The 24004-nt window shown below is 43.5% G+C and overlaps 1 protein-coding gene across 1 annotated transcript in view; it reads left to right on the top strand.

The window, feature by feature from the left end:
- Positions 1-24004, top strand: part of vipr1b (vasoactive intestinal peptide receptor 1b) — a 154628-nt gene that overhangs the window by 31952 nt on the left and 98672 nt on the right. Inside the window, exon 2 of the mRNA XM_029755065.1 lies at positions 3090-3209. Within this exon, the coding sequence (XP_029610925.1) occupies positions 3090-3209 (120 nt within the window). The remainder of the gene's footprint in view (positions 1-3089; positions 3210-24004) is intronic.

The raw sequence follows: 24004 nt of genomic DNA, 5'->3' as shown, positions 1-24004 counted from the left end.
CACTGGAGTTATATGATACCATTTTTTGGTTCTAGTCAGGATTCTAGCAACCGTATTTAGCACTAACTGAAGTTTATTTAGTGCTTTATCCGGGTAGCTGGAAAGTAGAGCATTGCAGTAGTCTAACCTAGAAGTAACAAAAGCATGGATACATTTTTCTGCATCATTTTTGGACAGAACATTTCTGATTTTTGCAATGTTACGTAAATGGAAAAAAGCTGTCCTTGAAACAGTCTTGATATGTTTTTCAAAAGAGAGATCAGGGTCCAGAGTAACGCCGAGGTCCTTCACAGTTTTATTTGAGACGACTGTACAACCATCAAGATTAATTGTCCGATTCAACAGAAGATGTCTTTGTTTCTTGGGACCTAGAACAAGCGTCTCCGGTTAGTCCGAGTTTAAAAGTAGAAAGTTTGCAGTCGTCCACTTCCTTATGTCTGAAACACAGGCTTCCAGCGAGGGCAATTTTGGGGCTTCACCATGTTTCATTGAAATGTACAGCTGTGTGTCATCCACATAGCAGTGAAAGTTAACATTATGTTTTCGAATGACATCACCAAGAGGTAAAATATATAGTGAAAACAATAGTGGTCCTAAACGGAACCTTGAGGAACACCGACGTTTACAGTTGATTTGTCAGAGGACAAACCATTCGCAGAGACAAACTGATATCTTTCTGACAGATAAGATCTTAACCAGGCCAGAACTTGTCTGTGTAGACTAACTTGGGTTTCCAATCTCTCCAAAAGAATGTGGTGATCGATGATATCAAAAGTAGCACTAAGGTCTAGTAGCACGAGGACAGATGCAGAGCCTTGGTCTGACGCCATTGAAAGGTCATTTACCACCTTCACAAGTGCAGTCTCAGTGCTATGATGGGGTCTAAAACCAGACTGAAGCGTTTCGTATATATTGTTTGTCTTCAGGAAGGCAGTGAGTTGCTGCGCAACAGCTTTTTCTAAGATTTTTGAGATGAATGGGAGATTCGATATCGGCCAATTTAGTTTTTTATTTTTTCTGGGTCAAGGTTTGGCTTTTTCAATTGAGGCTTTATTACTGCCACTTTTAGTGAGTTTGGTACACATGTGGTGGATAGAGAGACGTTTATTATGTTCAACATAGGAGGGCCAAGCACAGGAAGCAGCTCTTTCAGTAGTTTAGTTGGAATAGGGTCCAATATGCAGCTTGAAGGTTTAGAGGCTATGATTATTTTCATCATTGTGTCAAGAGATATAGTACTAAAACACGTGAGTGTCTCCCTTGATCCTAGGTCCTGGCAGAGTTGTGCAGACTCATGATAACTGAGCTTTGGAGGAATACGCAGATTTAAAGAGGAGTCCGTAATTTGCTTTCTAATGATCATGATCTTTTCCTCAAAGAAGTTCAGGAATTTATTACTGCTGAAGTGAAAGCCATATCTCTATGTTATATCTATATGGTATCTCTCTATATCTCTATTCTATGGTATCGCTCCATATCTCTATCTCTATGATATATCTCTATATACAGAAGAGAGCCCTATTTGGGAAAAGACCAAGACCATATTATGGCATGAACAGCTCAAATAAGCAAGGAAACGACAGTCCATCATTACTTTAAGACATGAAGGTCAGTAAATCCTGAAAATGTCAAGAACTTTGAAAGTTTCTTCAAGTGCAGTCGCAAAAACCATCAAGCGCTATGATGAAACATGAGGACCGGCACAGGAAAGGAAGACCCAGAGTTACCTCAGCTGCAGAGGATACGTTCATTAGAGTTACCAGACTCAGAAATTGCAGCCCAAATAAATGCTTTACAGAGTTCAAGTAACAGACACATCTCAACATCAACTGTTCAGAGGAGACTCCGTGAATCGGCCTTCATGGTCAAATTGCTGCAAAGAAACCACTACTAAAGGACACCAAAAATAAGAAGACACTTGCTTGGGCCAAGAAACACGAGCAATGGACATTAGACCAGTGGAAATCTGTCCTTTGGTCTGATGAGTCCACATTTTACATTTTTGAATCCAACCAGTGTGTCTTTGTGAGACGCGGAGTAGGTGAATGGATGCTTTCCCACGGTGAAGCATGGAGGAGGTGGTGTTATGGTGTGGGGGTTTGCTGGTGACACTGTCAGTGATTTATTTAGAATTCAAGGCACACTTAACCACCATGGCTACCACAGCATTCTGCAGCTATTCGCCATCCCAGCTGGTTTGCTCTTAGTGGGACTATCATTTGTTTTTCAACAGGACAATGACAAGAAGGAGAGTGATGGAGTGCTGCATCAGATGACCTGGCCTCCACAATCACCCAACCTCAACCCAATTGAGATGGTTTGGGATGAGTTGGACCACAGAGTGAAGGAAAAGCAGCCAACAAGTGTTCAGCATATGTGGGATTTCAAGACTGTTGGAAAAGCATTCCTGGTGAACAGAATGCCAAGTGTGTAGACCCACCCTAACCCAAAGCTGTCATCAAGGCAAAGGGTGACCTCTTTGAAGAATCTCAAATATAACATGTATTTGGATTTGTTTTTGGTTACTACATGATTCCATATGCGTTATTTCGTAGTTTTAATGTCTTCACTATTATTCTACAACTATTATTCTACAATGTAGAAATAGCCAAAGTAAAGAAAAATATGAGTCGGTGTGTCCAAACTTTTGTTGTCTGAGAGCATGTGGTAGAGGTGGCAGGATAACTCTCTCTGTGTTGTGAATATTCTCATCTGGCTCCAGACACCATGGACAAACAGGCTTGTGTGTATGTATGTATGTATGTATGTATGTATGTATGTATGTATGTATGTATGTATGTATGTATGTATGTATGTATGTATGTATGTATGTATGTATGTATGTATGTATGTATATATATATGTATATATGTATATATGTATATATATATATATATATGTATATATATATATATATGTATATATATATATATGTATATATATATATATATACATATATATAGATATATATATATGTATGTATATATGTATGTATATATGTATATATATATATATATATATATATATATATATATATATATATATATATACAGTAATCTTAATTTTCATGTCTCTCTTTCTCTGGGCAGGTTGTCAAGGGATGTGGGATATCATCGCTTGTTGGCCGTCTGCCAGGGTGGGAGAGGTCATCACCATCAAGTGTCCTAAGTACTTCAGTTACTTCTCTGACCATATAGTCAAACATAAAGGTAAATATTACTTCTCCCACCATATAGTCAAATATAAAGGTAAACATTACTTATTATACAATACATAATACAGATTATAGCATAATGAATATATAGAATACAGAATATACATATATCTACAGAGTACAGAATCCATCATAGAAATAATAAAGAATATGCAGAATACAGAATACACAGTATACATAATATAGAATATATAAAACAGAATATACATAATACAGAATACAGAGAATATAGAATACAGAATATAGAATACAGAATATAGAATATAGAATATACAGACTATATAATAAACAATATACAGAATACAGAGAATACAGAATATAGAATATAGAATACACATAATACACAGAATGTATACTAAATATAATATACAGAATACAGAATATACAGCATATATAATAAATAATATACAGAATATACATAATACACAGAATATATATTACATAATATACAGAGAATACGGAATAGAGAATATGCAGTGCCTTCGGAAAGTATTCAGACCCCTTGACTTTTTCCACATTTTGTTATGTTACAGCCTTATTCTAAAATTGATTAAATAAATGCAAATCCTCAGCAATCTACACACAATACCCCGTAATGACAAAGCAAAAACGGTTTTTTAGAAATGTTTGCAAATGTATTAAAAATAAAAAACAGAAATACCTTATTTACATAAGCATTGAGACCCTTTGCTGCGAGACTCGAAATTGAGCTCAGGTGCATCCTGTTTCCATTGATCATCCTTGAGATGTTTCTTCAACTTGATTGGAGTCCACTAGTGGTAAATTCAAATGATTGGATATGATTTGAAAAGGCACACACCTAACTATATAAAGTTAACAGTGCATGTCAGAGCAAAAACCAAGCCATGAGGTCAAAGGAATTGCCCGTAGAGCTCCAAGACAGGATTGTGTTGAGGAACAGATCTAGGGAAGGGTACCAAAACCTTTATGCAGCATTGAACGTCCCCAATAACACAGTGGCCTCCATAATTCTTAAATTGAAGAAGTTTGGAACCACCAAGACTCTTCCTAGAGCTGGTTGCCAGGTCTTTTACTGAGGAGTGGCTTCCATCTGGCCTGCAACTCTGTCGCACGCTGAGTATGTACATAGTCAATGGTAGGCTTCGAGGGGACTCCTACGGTAAGTACACCTATAGCTCATCTCTTGGCAGTAGTACTGTAGACAACATTATCACTGACCTCAACTCAGTATCTCAGATCATTCAGTCAGCCCACTGACACCCTTATCAGATCACAGAAAAATCACAGTCTACTTGAACAGAGCAATACTCAATCATGAGGCATCAAAGCCAAAGGAACTGAATAATATTAAGAAATGCTATAGATGGAAGGAGAGTGGACAAAACGTTTCACTGTAATAGCGAAGGTGTAAAATTGGCAGTAGAAAACCTGAACAGTGTATTTGACTTTCCTATGAAATCTAAAAATGTCAAGCAGAAAATCTAAGAAAATGAACAACAATGACAAATGGTTTGATGAAGAATGCAAAACCCTAAGAAAGACATTGAGAAAACTATCCAACCAAAAACATAGAGACCCAGAAAACCTGAGTCTACGCCTTCACTATGGTGAATCACTAAAACAATACAGAAATACACTACGGAAAAAGAAGAAACAGCACGTCAGAAATCAGCTCAATGTAAGAATCTATAGACTCTAACCACTTCTGGGAAAATTGGAAAACATTAAACAAACACAAAGCGTTATCTATCCAAAATGGAGATGAATGTGTAGCGTGGTTTGTTCTGCGATGTGTAATTTAATGAGGACACTGCTACAACTGAAGGTCTGCTGGTTGGATTTTTATTTACCCTGCGCATGAAGAGACAACGCACAATATTTTAGCCCTTGGCGCAGTCACAGCTCTCAGCTACCTGCGTGAGCACATGGAAACTCACTTAAACACTGTCCCAAGTACTCACGAGTTACGGCAGGTACCCTAGTTAGCGAGCTCGGTGAAACTTGTTAACATAAATCTTTATATTGTACACATTGTAACAAACGTATGGTTGCATAACAGCACATTGTGTAACATTACCGCGGTTTTATATTGAACAGTAGCGGAGCCAAGGACAACATACCTCGCTAGCTGAAGGTCAGGCAAGAGAGAACAATGGAAGGGTACAGTAACACAGATACCCCACGATGGACCAAACCAAAATATACAATAATAGGAGGGTACAGTAACACAGATACCCCACGATGGACCAAACCAAAATATACAACAATAGGAGGGTACAGTAACACAGATACCCCACGATGGACCAAACCAAAATATACAATAATAGGAGGGTACAGTAACACAGATACCCCACGATGGAACAAACCAAAATATACAATAATAGGAGGGTACAGTAACACAGATACCCCACGATGGACCAAACCAAAATATACAACAATAGGAGGGTACAGTAACACAGATACCCCACGATGGACCAAACCAAAATATACAATAATAGGAGGGTACAGTAACACAGATACCCCATGATGGACCAAACCAAAATATACAACAATAGGAGGGTACAGTAACACAGATACCCCACGATGGACCAAACCAAAATATACAAAACTTTCACAATCAAGTGTATTTATAATATATATATATATAAAGTGTTTGTACACAAAAAATAACATTAGCTATGCAGCTGTAATTAAATAAAGAAACACACCTTATTAATATTATCATTAACCCTATTTGAACTGATCCTTGGTAATCAACATCACACTGCTACATATGGATAAACCAAACAACAACACCAAGAGTTATCTATCCAAAACAGAGATGTATGGATAAACCACTTCTCCAGCCTGATTGGCTCTATAACAAAGAACAAACAGCAAAAACATATACATGATCAAATACAAATCTTAGAATCAACTATTAAAGACTACCAGAACCCACTGGATTCTCCAATTGCCTTGAATGAACTACAGGACAAAATACAAACCCTCCAACCCAAAAAGGCCTGTGGTGTTGATGGTATCCTCAATTAAATGATAAAATATCCAGACCACAAATTCCAATTGGCTATACTTTAACATAATCCTCAGCTCTGGCATCTTCCCCAATATTTGGAACCAAGGACTGATCACCCCAATTCACAAAAGTGGAGACAAATTTGACCCCAATATCTTCCATGGGATATGCGTCAACAGCAACCTTGGGAAAATCCTCTGCATTATCATTAACAGCAGACTCGTACATTTCCTCAGCGAAAATAGTGTACTGAGCAAATGTCAAATTGGCTTTTTACCAAATTCCCGTACGACAGACCATGTATTCACCCTGCACACCGTAATTGACAAACAAACAAACAAACCTAAACAAAAGCCAAGTCTTCTCATGCTTTGTTGATTTAAAAAAAAACTTTACACTCAATTTGGCATGAGGGTCTGCTGTACAAATTGATGGAAAGTGGTGTTGGGGGAAAAACATACCACATTATAAAATCCATGTACACAAACAACAAGTGTGCGGGTAAAATTGACAAAAAACACACATTTATTTCAACAGGGGGTTTGGGTGAGACAGGAATACAGCTTAAGCCCCACCCTCTTCAACATATATATCAACGAATTGGCGACGGCACTAGAACAGTCTGCAGCTAGAATCTGAAGTCAAATCTCTACTGTTTTCTGATGATCTGGTGCTTCTGTCCCAAACCAAGGAGGGCCTACAGCAGCACCTAGATCTGTCCCCAACCAAGGAGGGCCTACAGCAGCACCTAGATCTTCTGCACAGAATCTGTCAGACCTGGGCCCTGAGAGTAAATCTCAGTAAGACAAAAATAATGGTTTTCCAAAAAAGGTCCAGTTGCCAGGACAACAAATACAAATTCCATCTAGACACCGTTGCCCTAAAGCACACAAAAAACTATACATACCTCGGCCTTACCACAGGTAACTTCCACACAGCTTTGAACGATCTGAGAGACAAGGCAAGAAGGGCCTTCTATGCCATCAAAAGGAACATAAAATTTGACATACCAATTAGGATCTGGCTAAAAATACTTGAATCAGCTATATAACCCATTGCCCTTTATGGTTGTGAGGTATGGGGTCTGCTCACCAAACAATAATTCACAAAATGAAGCAAACGCCAAATTGAGACTCTGCATACAGAATTCTGCAAACAGTATCCTCTGTGTACAACGTAAAATACCAAATAATGCATGCAGAGCAGAATTAGGCTGCTAACTATCAAAATCCTGAAAAGAGATGTTAAATTCTACAACCACCCAAGAGGAAGCGATTCCCAAACCTTCCATAACAAAGCCATCACCTACAGAGAGATGAACCTGGAGAAGAGTCCCCTAAGCAAGCTGGTCCTGGGTCTCTGTTCACAAACACAAACAGTCCCCACAGAGCCTCAGGACAGAAACACAATTATACCCAAACAAATCACGAGAAAACAACAAGATAATTACTTGACACATTGGAAAGAATTAACAAAAAAACAGAGCAAACTAGATTGATATTTGGCCCTAAACAGAGAGTGCACATTGGCAGAATAACGGAACACTCTGACTGACCCAAAATGAAGGAAGTCTTTGACTATGTACAGACTCAGTAAGCATAGCCTTGCTATTGAGAAAGGCCACCGTAGGCAGACCTGGCTCTCAAGAGAAGACAGGCTATGTGCAACACTGCCCACAAAATGAGGTGGAAACTGAGCTGCACTTCCTAACCTTCTGCCAAATGTATGACCATATTAGTGACACATATGTTACACAGAGCCACAAAGAATCAGATTTTGATAAACTCCCATATCTACTGGGTGAAATACCACAGTGTTTCATCACAGCATCAAGATTTGTGGCCTGTTGCCACAAGAAAAGGTCAACCAGTGAAGAACAAACACAATTGTAAATACAACCCATATTTATGTTTATTTATTTTCCCTTTTGTACTTTAACTAATTGCACATCAATACAACACTTTGAAATGGCTTAATACTTTTGGAACTTGTGTGAGTGTCATGTTTTCTGTTAATTTCATGTTGTTTATTTCACTTTTGTTTATTTTCTATTTCACTTGCTTTTGGCAATTGGAACATGTTTCCCATGCCAATATAGCCCCTTAAATTGAAATTGAATTGACAGTAAGAGAGAAGGGTAGGTAGAGTGAGAGATAGATAGAAAGAGAGAGAGAGAGAGGGGTAGAGAGAGAGAAAGACAGTAAGAGAGAGGGGTAGGGAGAGAGCGAGAGGGTTAGAGAGAGAGGGTTAGAGGGTTAGGGAGAGAGAGGGGTAGGTAGAGAGAGAGAGGTAGAGAGACTGAGAGAGATAGGTAGAGAGAGGAAGAGTGAGAGAGAGGTAGAGAGAGAGAGGTAGAGAGAGAGAGGGATGTAGAGAGAGGTAGAGGTAGAGAGGTAGAGGTAGAGAGAGAGAAAGAGAGAGAGAGAGAGACAGAAAGAGGGGTAGAGAGAGAGAGGGGTATAGAGAGGGAGGTAGAGAGAGAGGGAGGTAGAGAGAGAGGGAAGTTTAGAGAGGGAGAGAGGGGCAGAGAGAGAGAGGGGTAGAGAGGGGTAGAGAGAGAGGGAGGTATAGAGAGGGAGGTAGAGAGAGAGAGGGATAGAGAGAGAGAGAGAGAGAGAGAGAGAGGGGCAGAGAGAGAGAGGGGTAGAGAGGGAGGTATAGAGAGGGAGAGAGGGGCAGAGAGAGAGAGGGGTAGAAAGGTAGGTAGAGAGAAAGAGAGAGAGACAGAGAAATGGGACAAGGGAGCAGTGCAGGCTTCAGGAGATACTGCGGTTATGTAGAGAACCACAAAGGACTTGAGCAGCTGACATCATCACACATCCTCATCTATCCCCATGCATTATTTATACACTATTGAAAAATTTACATATAAACTGCAAGTCGTATGAAATATGAATGGTGCTGTGTGTTTGTGAAACAGATGTTAATTGTACTCTCCTTGTGTTGTGTTTTGTTGAAATAAATGACCTCAGCCAGTGGTCCCAGTTGAGCATTATTTATTATCCGTAGTTAAATAGGAAACAGCACCTTAGTTGTGCAGGGCTTAATGATACTGATGGCTGACGATGGTAAAATCTGTAGCATGAAGACAACTGTGTTAGCAGTGGGTTTATGTGACCATTACAACGGTGTCTGCTAGCTAACACTTATCTACAGCAATCATATGCCAAAGCACATCCCAGAAAGCCCCTCAATCCCTAACAGGTACCATATACCCACACATGTATAAATCAGTAACGTACAGCAAACTTGTACACATTATAAAATAGAAAATAGAAACCAGTATTCAGAACGTGACCGACCCCTTGCATCACATTCTCATACTGGGGAGACCTGACGTTCGCGATCTCCCTCTATCTACAAGCGGGGCCAATCACAACACACCTTATTGTCATCGGAATTGAACCATCCAATAAGAATGCTTGAACACTAAATACACCTTTCTTTAGAGGCAAGTGGAAACATAAACAACCCTGTTACATTTGGTAACAGTTGATTTAAAGGTCTGGCTTTATAGACAAACTATTAATAACTAGCTTTGAAGCAGAACTTCAGATAATGTCTTACGGCTTGGCAGGTAGCCGCCCGCTACTCCAGCAACTCCCTAACTAAACCATGTGTTCCTCCTCCATTGTAACCTCTACATACTAACATGGTGAATTCTGTCCCTCTGGGAAGGACTGGCAGGCGAGGTCACTATCTCCCCAAAGTCGAGAGGCAAATGAACAGATTCACTAGAAAACAGCAGATGCACAGCGTAGGATGCACTTAAAACCCCCATGTATTGGCTCAACTTCAGAGTGGCATCAGAGTGGCATCAGAGTGGCATCAGAGTGGCATCAGAGTGGCATCAGAGTGCTATCAGAGTGGCATCAGAGTTGCATCAGAGTGGCATCAGAGTGCTATCAGAGTGGCATCAGAGTGGCATCAGAGTGCTATCAGAGTGGCATCAGAGTGGCATCAGAGTGGCATCAGAGTGGCATCAGAGTGCTGTCAGAGTGCTGTCAGAGTGCTGTCAGAGTGGCATCAGAGTGGCGTCAGAGTGCTGTCAGAGTGCTATCAGAGTGCTGTCAGAGTGGCGTCAGAGTGCTGTCAGAGTGGCGTCAGAGTGCTGTCAGAGCGGCGTCAGAGCGGCGTCAGAGCGCTATCAGAGTGCTGTCAGAGGGGCGTCAGAGTGCTGTCAGAGTGCTGTCAGAGTGCTGTCAGAGTGGCGTCAGAGTGCTGTCAGAGTGGCATCAGAGGAGCATCAGAGGGGCATCAGAGGGGCATCAGAGGAGCATCAGAGGGCATCAGAGTGCTGTCAGAGTGCTGTCAGAGTGCTGTCAGAGTGCTGTCAGAGTGGCGTCAGTGTGGCGTCAGGGTGGCATCAGGGCGGCATCAGGGCGGCATCAGGGCGCCATCAGGGTGGCGTCAGAGCGGCGTCAGGGCTAGTCAGAGGCAGAGCTAGTCAGAGATAACGCCATGTGGACATCAATAGATCCATCTGGTTAAAACAACTATTCCCTTTTTACATTTCATGATATAAATAGACCGTAGTTCATTTATATTCTGCTCTGTTAAGATGATGCAAATTAATTAATTATCGTCATTCTGTTGAAATAATAAAGCACTGTTTTGAGCCTAGAAATGTACTTACAATCAGATAACACAATTACAACTTCATTTGTTGATAAGTCTTATAATTTACTTTTTATTATTCTGAGAAAGAACCAGGTTTCTGATAAGATGGAAATGTATTTTCCCGAGATGGCGTCATGAACTCAACCGTAGGAATCAAAGTCTGATGACGACGACTGCTACTGCTGATTCAGCCACTAAAGGCTTGTCTAATTTGATTGTATTTTTGGGGGTTTTGTGTTGCGGTTTTGAGTTATTTCCCCCTGTAGTTGAGTCAGCGTAGCGTTTCCAGGGACCTTGGTCTGCAATGAGGTTCCAGTCAGAGAGACATAATCAACCTGTCACTGCTAATATCCATCCAGTCTATACCTGGCCTTCTACTGCTGAGTTAACATTGAAATACCACATCATGCTTCTTTATGACCACACACATCTTACCTTGTGTTGGTTTTTTTTCCCGAGACCCTTTCAAAACCGTTGCATGTCATTTCTACTGCAAGTCCAGTTTCATATCTGACCTGTATGTGTTCTCACAGCAGAAAGAGCAGGCTGAAACTGCGCTGTTGTCGTGGAGATGATGGCAGGTGTTCTGAGAGTACGGACTGGAGAAGACTTTAGACCCATGTCCCCGATCCTTACTGATGGCAAACGAAGTCTCTGAAACTGAGTCTCTAATCCTTGACAGAGCAGTAATAGGAGAACCATGAGGGATTAGACCCCGTGAGCCTGTTAATACATCAGACAGGAGGGGTGTTACACTGCTACACAATGTTAAATCTCTGTGGGCCTGCATCTACAGTGTTAAACCTCTGTGGGCCTGCATCTACAGTGTTAAACCTCTGTGGGCCTGTCTCTACAGTGTTACAACTCTGTGGGCCTGTCTCTACAGTGTTAAACCTCTGTGGGCCAGCATCTACAGTGTTAAACATCTCTGGGCCTGCCTCTACAGTGTTACACCTCTGTGGGCCTGTCTCTATAGTGTTACACCTCTGTGGAACTGTCTCTATAGTGTTAAACCTCTGTGGGCCAGCCTCTACAGTGTTAAACCTCTCTGGGCCTGTCTCTATAGTGTTACACCTCTGTGGGCCTGTCTCTATAGTGTTACACCTCTGTGGGACTGTCTCTATAGTGTTAAACCTCCGTGGGCCAGCATCTACAGTGTTAAACCTCTGTGGGCCTGATCTATAGTGTTAAACCTCTGTGGGCAAGCCTCTACAATGTTAAACCTCTGTTGGCCAGCATCTACAGCGTTAAACCTCTGTGGGCCTGTCTCTATAGTGTTAAACCTCTGTGGACCAGCCTCTAGAATGTTAAACCTCTGTGGGCCAGCCTCTACAGTGTTAAACCTCTGTGGGCCTGTCTCTATAGTGTTAAACCTCTGTGGGCCTGTCTCTATAGTGTTAAACCTCTGTGGGCCAGCATCTACAGTGTTAAACATCTCTGGGCCAGCCTCTACAGTGTTAAACCTCTCTGGGCCTGTCTCTATAGTGTTACACCTCTGTGGGCCTGTCTCTATAGTGTTAAACCTCTGTGGGCCAGCCTCTATGGTGTTAAACATCTCTGGGCCAGTCTCTACAGTGTTAAACCTCTCTGGGCCTGTCTCTATAGTGTTACATCTCTGTGGGCCTGTCTCTATAGTGTTAAACCTCTCTGGGCCTGTCTCTATAGTGTTACACCTCTGTGGGCCTGTCTCTATAGTGTTAAACCTCTGTGGGCCAGCATCTACAGTGTTAAACATCTCTGGGCCTGTCTCTATAGTGTTAAAGCTCTGTGGGCCAGCCTCTACAATGTTAAACCTCTGTTGGCCAGCATCTACAGTGTTAAACCTCTGTGGGCCTGTCTCTATAGTGTTAAACCTCTGTGGGCCAGCCTCTACAATGTTAAACCTCTGTGGGCCAGCCTCTACAGTGTTAAACCTCTGTGGGTCTGTCTCTGTAGTGTTAAACCTCTGTGGGCCTGTCTCTATAGTGTTAAACCTCTGTGGGCCTGTCTCTATAGTGTTAAACCTCTGTGGGCCAGCCTCTACAGTGTTAAACCTCTGTGGACCTGTCTCTGCCGTGTTAAACCTCTGTGGGCCTGTCTCTATGGTGTTAAACCTCTGTGGGCCTGTCTCTATAGTGTTAAACTGTGGGCCTGTCTCTACGGTGTTAAACCTCTGTGGGCCTGTCTCTATAGTGTTAAACCTCTGTGGGCCTGTCTCTACTGTGTTAAACCTCTGTGGGCCTGTCTCTATAGTGTTAAACCTCTCTGGGCCTGTCTCAATAGTGTTAAACCTCTGTGGGCCAGCCTCTATGGTGTTAAACATCTCTGGGCCAGCCTCTACAGTGTTAAACCTCTCTGGGCCTGTCTCTATAGTGTTACACCTCTGTGGGCCTGTCTCTATAGTGTTAAACCTCTCTGGGCCTGTCTCTATAGTGTTACACCTCTGTGGGCCTGTCTCTATAGTGTTAAACCTCTGTGGGCCAGCATCTACAGTGTTAAACCTCTGTGGGCCTGTCTCTATAGTGTTAAACCTCTGTGGGCCAGCCTCTATGGTGTTAAACATCTCTGGGCCAGCCTCTACAGTGTTAAACCTCTCTGGGCCTGTCTCTATAGTGTTACACCTCTGTGGGCCTGTCTCTATAGTGTTAAACCTCTCTGGGCCTGTCTCTATAGTGTTACACCTCTGTGGGCCTGTCTCTATAGTGTTAAACCTCTGTGGGCCAGCATCTACAGTGTTAAACCTCTGTGGGCCTGTCTCTATAGTGTTAAACCTCTGTGGGCCAGCCTCTATGGTGTTAAACATCTCTGGGCCAGCCTCTACAGTGTTAAACCTCTGTGGGCCTGTCTCTATAGTGTTAAACCTCTGTGGGCCAGCCTCTACAGTGTTAAACCTCTGTGGGCCTGTCTCTGTAGTGTTAAACCTCTGTGGGCCTGTCTCTATAGTGTTAAACCTCTGTGGGCCTGTCTCTATAGTGTTAAACCTCTCTGGGCCTGTCTCTATAGTGTTACAACTCTGTGGGCCTGTCTCTATAGTGTTAAACCTCTCTGGGCCTGTCTCAATAGTGTTACACCTCTGTGGGCCTGTCTCTATAGTGTTAACCCTCTGTGGGCCAGCATCTACAGTGTTAAACCTCTGTGGGCCTGTCTCTATAGTGTTAAACCTCTGTGGACCTGTCTCTACTGTGTTGAACCTCTGTGGGCCTGTCTCTATAGTGTTAAACCTCTGTGGACCTGTCTCTACTGTGTTAAAACTCTGTGGGCCTGTCTCTATGGTGTTAAACCTCTGTGGGCCTGTCTCTATAGTGTTAAACTGTGGGCCTGTCTCTACGGTGTTAAACCTCTGTGGGCCTGTCTCTGTAGTGTTAACCCTCTGTGGGCCTGTCTCTATAGTGTTAAACCTCTGTGGGCCAGCATCTACAGTGTTAAACCTCTGTGGGCCTGTCTCTATAGTGTTAAACCTCTGTGAGCCTGTCTCTATAGTGTTAAACCTATGTGGGCCAGCCTCTATGGTGTTAAACATCTTTGGGCCAGCCTCTACAGTGTTAAACCTCTCTGGGCCTGTCTCTATAGTGTTACACCTCTGTGGGCCTGTCTCTATAGTGTTAAACCTCTCTGGGCCTGTCTCTATAGTGTTACACCTCTGTGGGCCTGTCTCTATAGTGTTAAACCTCTGTGGGCCAGCATCTACAGTGTTAAACATCTGTGGGCCTGTCTCTATAGTGTTAAAGCTCTGTGGGCCAGCTTCTACAATGTTAAACCTCTGTTGGCCAGCATCTACAGTGTTAAACCTCTGTGGGCCTGTCTCTATAGTGTTAAACCTCTGTGGGCCAGCCTCTACAATGTTAAATCTCTGTGGGCCAGCCTCTACAGTGTTAAACCTCTGTGGGCCTGTCTCTGTAGTGTTAAACCTCTGTGGGCCTGTCTCTATAGTGTTAAACCTCTGTGGGCCTGTCTCTATAGTGTTAAACCTCTCTGGGCCTGTCTCAATAGTGTTACACCTCTGTGGGCCTGTCTCTATAGTGTTAAACCTCTGTGGACCTGTCTCTATTGTGTTAAACCTCTGTGGGCCTGTCTCTATGGTGTTAAACCTCTGTGGGCCTGTCTCTATAGTGTTAAACTGTGGGCCTGTCTCTACGGTGTTAAACCTCTGTGGGCCTGTCTCTATAGTGTTAAACCTCTGTGGGCCTGTCTCTACTGTGTTAATCCTCTGTGGGCCTGTCTCTGTAGTGTTAAACCTCTGTGGGCCTGTCTCTACTGTGTTAAACCTCTGTGGGCCTGTCTCTATAGTGTTAAACCTCTGTGGGCCATCCTCTACAATGTTAAACCTCTGTGGGCCAGCCTCTACAGTGTTAAACTTCTGTGGGCCTGTCTCTGTAGTGTTAAACCTCTGTGGGCCAGCCTCTACAATGTTAAACCTCTGTTGGCCAGCATCTACAGTGTTAAACCTCTGTGGGCCTGTCTCTATAGTGTTAAACCTCTGTGGGCCAGCCTCTACAGTGTTAAACATCTCTGGGCCTGTCTCTATAGTGTTACACCTCTGTGGGCCAGCCTCTATAGTGTTAAACCTCTCTGTGCCTGTCTCTATAGTGTTAAACCTCTCTGGGTCTGTCTCTATAGTGTTAAACCTCTGTGGGCCTGTCTCTATATTGTTAAACCTCTGTGGGCCAGCCTCTACAGCGTTAAACCTCTCTGGGCCTGTCTCTATAGTGTTAAACCTCTCTGGGCCTGTCTCTATAGTGTTACACCTCTGTGGGCCAGCCTCTACAGTGTTAAACATCTGTGGGCCTGTCTCTATAGTGTTAAACCTCTGTGGGCCTGTCTCTACTGTGTTAAACCTCTGTGGGCCTGTCTCTATAGTGTTAAACCTCTCTGGGCCTGTCTCTATAGTGTTAAACCTCTGTGGGCCTGTCTCTATAGTGTTAAACCTCTGTGGGCCAGCTTCTACAGTGTTAAACCTCTCTGGGCCTGTCTCTATAGTGTTAAACCTCTCTGGGCCTGTCTCTATAGTGTTAAACCTCTGTGGGCCAGCATCTACAGTGTTAAACATCTGTGGGCCTGTCTCTATAGTGTTAAACCTCTGTGGGCCTGTCTCTACTGTGTTAAACCTCTGTGGGCCTGTCTCTATAGTGTTAAACCTCTCTGGGCCTGTCTCAATAGTGTTAAACCTCTGTGGGCCTGTCTCTATAGTGTTAAACCTCTGTGGGCCAGCATCTACAGTGTTAAACCTCTGTGGGCCTGTCTCTATAGTGTTAAACCTCTGTGGACCTGTCTCTACTGTGTTAAACCTCTGTGGGCCTGTCTCTATGGTGTTAAACCTCTGTGGGCCTGTCTCTATAGTGTTAAACTGTGGGCCTGTCTCTACGGTGTTAAACCTCTGTGGGCCTGTCTCTATAGTGTTAAACCTCTGTGGGCCTGTCTCTACTGTGTTAATCCTCTGTGGGCCAGTCTCTATAGTGTTAAACCTCTGTGGGCCTGTCTCTACGGTGTTAATCCTCTGTGGGCCTGTCTCTGTAGTGTTAAACCTCTGTGGGCCAGCCTCTACAATGTTAAACCTCTGTGGGCCAGCCTCTACAGTGTTAAACCTCTGTGGGCCTGTCTCTGTAGTGTTAAACCTCTGTGGGCCTGTCTCTATAGTGTTAAACCTCTGTGGGCCTGTCTCTATAGTGTTAAACCTCTGTGGGCCAGCCTCTACAGTGTTAAAGCTCTATGGGCCTGTCTCTATAGTGTTAAACCTCTGTGGGCCTGTCTCTATAGTGTTAAACCTCTCTGGGCCTGTCTCTATAGTGTTACACCTCTGTGGGCCTGTCTCTATAGTGTTAAACCTATCTGGGCCTGTCTCAATAGTGTTACACCTCTGTGGGCCTGTCTCTATAGTGTTAAACCTCTGTGGGCCAGCATCTACAGTGTTAAACCTCCGTGGGCCTGTCTCTATAGTGTTAAACCTCTCTGGGCCTGTCTCAATAGTGTTAAACCTCTGTGGGCCTGTCTCTATAGTGTTAAACGTCTGTGGACCTGTCTCTACTGTGTTAAACCTCTGTGGGCCTGTCTCTATGGTGTTAAACCTCTGTGGGCCTGTCTCTATAGTGTTAAACTGTGGGCCTGTCTCTACGGTGTTAAACCTCTGTGGGCCTGTCTCTATAGTGTTAAACCTCTGTGGGCCTGTCTCTACTGTGTTAAACCTCTGTGGGCCTGTCTCTATAGTGTTAAACCTCTCTGGGCCTGTCTCAATAGTGTTACACCTCTGTGGGCCTGTCTCTACTGTGTTAAACCTCTGTGGGCCTGTCTCTATAGTGTTAAACCTCTGTGGACCTGTCTTACTGTGTTAAACCTCTGTGGGACTGTCTCTATGGTGTTAAACCTCTGTGGGCCTGTCTCTATAGTGTTAAACTGTGGGCCTGTCTCTACGGTGTTAAACCTCTGTGGGCCTGTCTCTACAGTGTTAAACCTCTGTGGGCCTGTCTCTACTGTGTTAAACCTCTGTAGGCCTGTCTCTGTAGTGTTAAACCTCTGTGGGCCTGTCTCTTTAGTGTTAAATCTCTCTGGGCCTGTCTCTACAGTGTTAAACCTCTCTGGGCCTGTCTCTATAGTGTTAAACCTCTGTGGGCCAGCCTCTACAATGTTAAACCTCTGTGGGCCAGCCTCTACAGTGTTAAACCTCTGTGGGCCTGTCTCTGTAGTGTTAAACCTCTGTGGGCCTGTCTCTATAGTGTTTAACCTCTGTGGGCCTGTCTCTATAGTGTTAAACCTCTGTGGGCCAGCCTCTACAGTGTTAAAGCTCTATGGGCCTGTCTCTATAGTGTTAAACCTCTGTGGGCCTGTCTCTATAGTGTTAAACCTCTCTGGGCCTGTCTCTATAGTGTTAAACCTCTCTGGGCCTGTCTCAATAGTGTTACACCTCTGTGGGCCTGTCTCTATAGTGTTAAACCTCTGTGGGCCAGCATCTACAGTGTTAAACCTCCGTGGGCCTGTCTCTATAGTGTTAAACCTCTCTGGGCCTGTCTCAATAGTGTTAAACCTCTGTGGGCCTGTCTCTATAGTGTTAAACCTCTGTGGACCTGTCTCTACTGTGTTAAACCTCTGTGGGCCTGTCTCTATGGTGTTAAACCTCTGTGGGCCTGTCTCTATAGTGTTAAACTGTGGGCCTGTCTCTACGGTGTTAAACCTCTGTGGGCCTGTCTCTATAGTGTTAAACCTCTGTGGGCCTGTCTCTACTGTGTTAAACCTCTGTGGGACTGTCTCTATAGTGTTAAACCTCTCTGGGCCTGTCTCAATAGTGTTACACCTCTGTGGGCCTGTCTCTACTGTGTTAAACCTCTGTGGGCCTGTCTCTATAGTGTTAAACCTCTGTGGACCTGTCTTACTGTGTTAAACCTCTGTGGGACTGTCTCTATGGTGTTAAACCTCTGTGGGCATGTCTCTATAGTGTTAAACTGTGGGCCTGTCTCTACGGTGTTAAACCTCTGTGGGCCTGTCTCTACAGTGTTAAACCTCTGTGGGCCTGTCTCTACTGTGTTAAACCTCTGTAGGCCTGTCTCTGTAGTGTTAAACCTCTGTGGGCCTGTCTCTTTAGTGTTAAATCTCTCTGGGCCTGTCTCTACAGTGTTAAACCTCTCTGGGCCTGTCTCTATAGTGTTAAACCTCTGTGGGCCAGCCTCTACAATGTTAAACCTCTGTGGGCCAGCCTCTACAGTGTTAAACCTCTGTGGGCCTGTCTCTGTAGTGTTAAACCTCTGTGGGCCTGTCTCTATAGTGTTTAACCTCTGTGGGCCTGTCTCTATAGTGTTAAACCTCTGTGGGCCAGCCTCTACAGTGTTAAAGCTCTATGGGCCTGTCTCTATAGTGTTAAACCTCTGTGGGCCTGTCTCTATAGTGTTAAACCTCTGTGGGCCTGTCTCTATAGTGTTAAACCTCTCTGGGCCTGTCTCAATAGTGTTACACCTCTGTGGGCCTGTCTCTAGAGTGTTAAACCTCTGTGGGCCAGCATCTACAGTGTTAAACCTCTGTGGGCCTGTCTCTATAGTGTTAAACTTCTGTGGACCTGTCTCTACTGTGTTAAACCTCTGTGGGCCTGTCTCTATAGTGTTAAACCTCTGTGGACCTGTCTCTACTGTGTTAAACCTCTGTGGGCCTGTCTCTATAGTGTTAAACCTCTCTGGGCCTGTCTCTATAGTGTTAAACCTCTCTGGGCCTGTCTCAATAGTGTTACACCTCTGTGGGCCTGTCTCTAGAGTGTTAAACCTCTGTGGGCCAGCATCTACAGTGTTAAACCTCTGTGGGCCTGTCTCTATAGTGTTAAACTTCTGTGGACCTGTCTCTACTGTGTTAAACCTCTGTGGGCCTGTCTCTATAGTGTTAAACCTCTGTGGACCTGTCTCTACTGTGTTAAACCTCTGTGGGCCTGTCTCTATGGTGTTAAACCTCTGTGGGCCTGTCTCTATAGTGTTAAACTGTGGGCCTGTCTCTACTGTGTTAAACCTCTGTGGGCCTGTCTCTGTAGTGTTAAACCTCTGTGGGCCTGTCTCTACTGTGTTAAACCTCTGTGGGCCTGCCTCTACTGTGTTAAACCTCTGTGGGCCTGTCTCTATAGTGTTGAACCTCTGTGGGCCTGTCTCTATGGTGTTAAACTGTGGGCCTGTCTCTACGGTGTTAAACCTCTGTGGGCCTGTCTCTATAGTGTTAAACCTCTGTGGGCCTGTCTCTACCTCTGTGGGACTGTCTCTATTACCTTTAGCCCCTCTATATCTCCTCTCCACTTCTTACTGCTAGATAATGGAAGAGTTATCAATGGGTTACTTCATTTAATATCGCCTGAGGATTTCTCATCTCTCATTTGCAATAACATTTATATTTGTGTTGATAAACAACAGCAAATTAAAGTGGCAGTGCTGTGTTTTATATTTCCACACAATGATGTTGGAATATGATCGAATACAAACAGTGTAGTTATTCCCTCCGTAAGGAAATGAAACAGGCAAAACGTCAGTACAGAGACAAAATGGAGTCGCAATTCAACTGCTCAGACACGAGACGTATGTGGGAGGGTTTACAGACAATCACAGATTACAAAGGGAAAACCAGCCATGTCGTGGACACAGACATCTTGCTTCCGGACAAGCTAAACACTTTCTTTGCCCGTTTTGAGGATAACACAGTGCCGCCAACATGGGCCTCTCCCAAGGACTGTGGGCTCTCGTTCTCTGTGGCCGACGTGAGTAATACATTTAAGCGTGTTAACCCTCGCAAGGCTGCCGACCCAGACGGCATCCCTAGCCGCGTCCTCAGAGCATGCGCAGACCAGCTGGCTGGAGTGTTTACAGACATATTAAATCTCTCCCTATCCCAGTCTGCTGTCCCCACATGCTTCAAGATGGCCACCACTGTTCCTGTACACAAGGAAGGGAAAGTAACTGAACCAAATGACTATCGTCCCGCAGCCCTCTCTTCTGTCATCATAACTATTCCTCTCATTAGGCTCCTCTTCTTGGGCCCCTCTCATTAGGCTCCTCTACTTGGGCCCCTCTCATTAGGCTCCTCTACTTGGGCCCCTGTCATTAGGCTCCTCTACTTGGGCCCCTACCTCAGGCTCCTCTATTTGGGCCCCTCACTCAGGCCACTCCCAGTCTAGCAAACTTCTTGCATAAGAAATTACTTTTTTCTAAGAAGATATTTTTGTTCATTTTTGAACATTTTAATTTAAAACAGTTTAAGGTACTTAATTATTACCCAGAAATGATTTGATATTGAGATAAAAACGGTTACGTTGGACCTTTAGTACAAACACCAACAACAGCAACAAACAGACAGAGAGAGAACTAGTCAACCGGTCAGTGAACCAGTCAACCAGTCAGAGATTCAGTGAACTAGTCAACCAGTCAGTGAACTAGTCAACTAGTCAGTAAACCAGTCAACCAGTCAGAGATTCAGTGAACTAGTCAACCAGTCAGTAAACCAGTCAACCAGTCAGTGAACCAGTCAGTAAACCAGTCAAGCAGTCAGAAATTCAGAGAACTAGTCAACCAGTCAGAAATTCAGTCAACCAGTCAGAGATCCAGTCAACCAGTCAGTAAACCAGTCAACCAGTCAGTGAACCAGTCAGAGATTCAGTGAACCAGTCAACCAGTCAGAGAACCAGTGAACCAGTCAGTGAACCAGTCAGTGAACCAGTCAGTGAACCCTTCAGTGAACCAGTCAGTGAACCAGTCAACCAGTCAGAGAACCAGTGAACCAGTCAGTGAACCAGTCAGAGAACCAGTCAACCAGTCAGAGAACCAGTCAACCAGTCAGAGAACCAGTGAACCAGTCAGAGAACCAGTCAGTGAACCAGTCAGTGAACCAGTCAGTGAACCAGTCAGTGAACCAGTCAACCAGTCAGTGAACCCTTCAGTGAACCAGTCAGTGAACCAGTCAGTGAACCAGTCAGTGAACCAGTCACCCAGCACTTCCTCTCAGCAGGCTGTCTGATGTGTTCTCCACCATGCTATGCCACCTGGAAACACATCCAAGTCCTCCAGTCTCTTTTCTCTTGTTTTCTTTATTTTCTTCTTCATTTTCCTGTCTCTATCTCTTCTTGTCTCTGTCTTGCAGGTTGAAATTGTCCTGGAGACAGAGCTGAGAAGTTTCCTCTAGACTGGCTATATTGTAAAACAATTTTGGTCTTAATGTAAGGTTAGTGTTAGGTTTAAAATCAGAATGTATAACTTTGGGGCTAGGCCAGCTATTGACCACTATCCAGAGCTGCCTCCAGGAAAATATCGATCCCAATAAATGCCAACCTAGTTCTCAATTCAATTTAAGGGCTTTATTGGCATGGGAAACATATAGTTAACATTGCCAAAGCAAGTGAAATAGATAATTAACAAAAGTGAAATAAACAATATAAAATTAAAAGTAAACATTACACTCACGCAAATCTCATATTATGTCTATATACAGTGTTGTAATGATGTGCAAAGTACAAAAGGGAAAATAAATAAACATAAATATGGGTTGTATTTACAATGGTGTTTGTTCTTCACCGGTTGCCCTTTTCTTGTGGCAACAGGTCACAAACCTTGACGCTGTGATGACACACTGTGGTATTTCACCCAGTAGATATGGGAGTTTATCAAAATTGGATTTGTTTTCGAATTCTTTGTGGATCTGTGTAATTCTAGGGAAATATGTGTCTCTAATATGTTCATACATTTGGCAGGAGGTTAGGAAGTGCAGCTCAGTTTCCACCTCATTTTCTGGGCAGTGTTGCACATAGCCTGTCTTCTCTTGAGAGCCAGGTCTGCCTATGACCTTTCTCAATAGTAAGGCTATGCTCACTGAGTCTGTACATAGTCAAAGCTTTCCATACTTTTGGGTCACTCACAGTGGTCAGGTATTCTGTCACTGTGTACTCTCTGCTTAGGGCCAAATGTCATTTTAGTTAGCTCTGTTTTTTTGTTAATTCTTTCCAATATGTCAAGTAATTATCTTTTTGTTTTGTCATGATTTGGTTGGGTCTAATTGTGTTGCTGTCCTGGGGCTCTGTGGGGTCTGTTTGTGTTTGTTAACAGAGTTCCAGGACCAGCGTGCTTAGGGGTCCCGTGTGGCTCAGTTGGTAGAGCATGGTGTTTGCAACGCCAGGGTTGTGGGTTCGATTACCACGGGGGACCAGTATGGATAAAAAAAATGTATGAAATGTATGCATTCACTACTGTAAGTCGCTCTGGATAAGAGCATCTGCTAAATGACTAATATGTAATATATCTCCAGGTTCATCTCTCTGTAGGTGATGGCTTTATGGAAGGTTTGGGAATCGGTTTCTTTTAGGTGGTGGTAGAAATGAACGGCTCTGGATGATGATAATTAGTAGGTATCGTCCTAATTCTGCTCTGCATGCATTATTTGGTGTTTTACGTTATACACAGAAGATATATTTACAGAATTCTGCATGCAGTCTCAATTTGGTGTTTGTCCCATTTTGTGAATACTTCGTTGGTGAGCGGACCCCAGACCTCACAACCATAAAGGGCAATGGGTTCTATAACTGATTCAAGTATTTTTTGCCAGATCCTAATTGGTATGTCAAATGTTATGTTCCTTTTGATGGCGTAGAAGGCCCTTCTTGCCTTGTCTCTCAGATTGTTCACAGCTTTGTGGAAGATACCTGTGGCTCTGATGTTTAGGCTGAGGTATGTATAGTTTATTGTGTGATCTAGGGCAGTGGTTCCCAAACGTTTTATAGTCCCGTACCCCTTCAAACATTCAACCTCCAGCTGTACCCCCTCTAGCACCAGGATCAGCACACTCTCAAATGTTGTTTTTTGCCATCATTGTATTCCTGCCACACACACACAATACGATACATTTATTAAACATAAGAATGAGTGTTTGTCATGACCCGGCTCGTGGGAAGTGATAAAGAGCTCTTATAGGACCAGGGCACTAATAATAATATAATAATAATCAATAGGTTTGCTCTTTATTTTGCCATTTTACATGGACAACTTTATTTGTTCATCAAAATGTGAATATCTCACCACAGGTTAATGAGAAGGTTGTGCTTGAAAGGATGCACATAACTCTGCAATGTCTGGTTGTATTGGAGAGTGTCAGTCTTAAATAATTTTCCACACACGGTCTGTGCCTGTATTTAGTTTTCATGCTAGCGAGGGCTGAGAATCCACTCTCACATAGGTACTTGGTTGCAAAGGGCATCAGTGTCTTAACAGCACGATTTTCCAAGGCAGGATACTCTGAGCGCAGCCCAATCCAGAAATCTGGCAGTGGCTTCTGATTAAATTCAATTTTCACAGAACCGCTTGTTGCGATTTCAATGAGGCTTTCTTGTTCAGATATCGGTAAGTGGACTGGAGGCAGGGCATGAAAGGAATAACGAATCCAGTTGTTTGTGTCACATTTTACATTGTCCGTAAGCTTGAGTTAATTTGCACCGAAAACATCATACAATGATGGAAAGAGCAGTGTGTTGCCCGTGTTAATGCAGACAGAGAAGAGCTCCAACTTCTTAATCATAGCCTCAATTTTGTCCCGCACATTGAATATTGTTGCAGAGTCCCTGTAATCCTAGATTCAGATCATTCTGGCGAGAAAAAACCTCACCCAGTCGTGTGAGAAACCCGTCATCATGCGGTCAGACAAGTGAAAATTAGCGTGTCAATACCTTGATAACCAGCACACCTCCTGTATTTTGTAAAAGTGTT

The sequence above is a fragment of the Salmo trutta genome, chromosome 6, assembly GCF_901001165.1.
Source record: "Salmo trutta chromosome 6, fSalTru1.1, whole genome shotgun sequence".
Taxonomy (NCBI): domain Eukaryota; kingdom Metazoa; phylum Chordata; class Actinopteri; order Salmoniformes; family Salmonidae; genus Salmo; species Salmo trutta.
The sequence above is the reverse complement of the archived record's forward strand: the minus strand, read 5'-3'. Positions and strand labels throughout refer to the sequence as shown.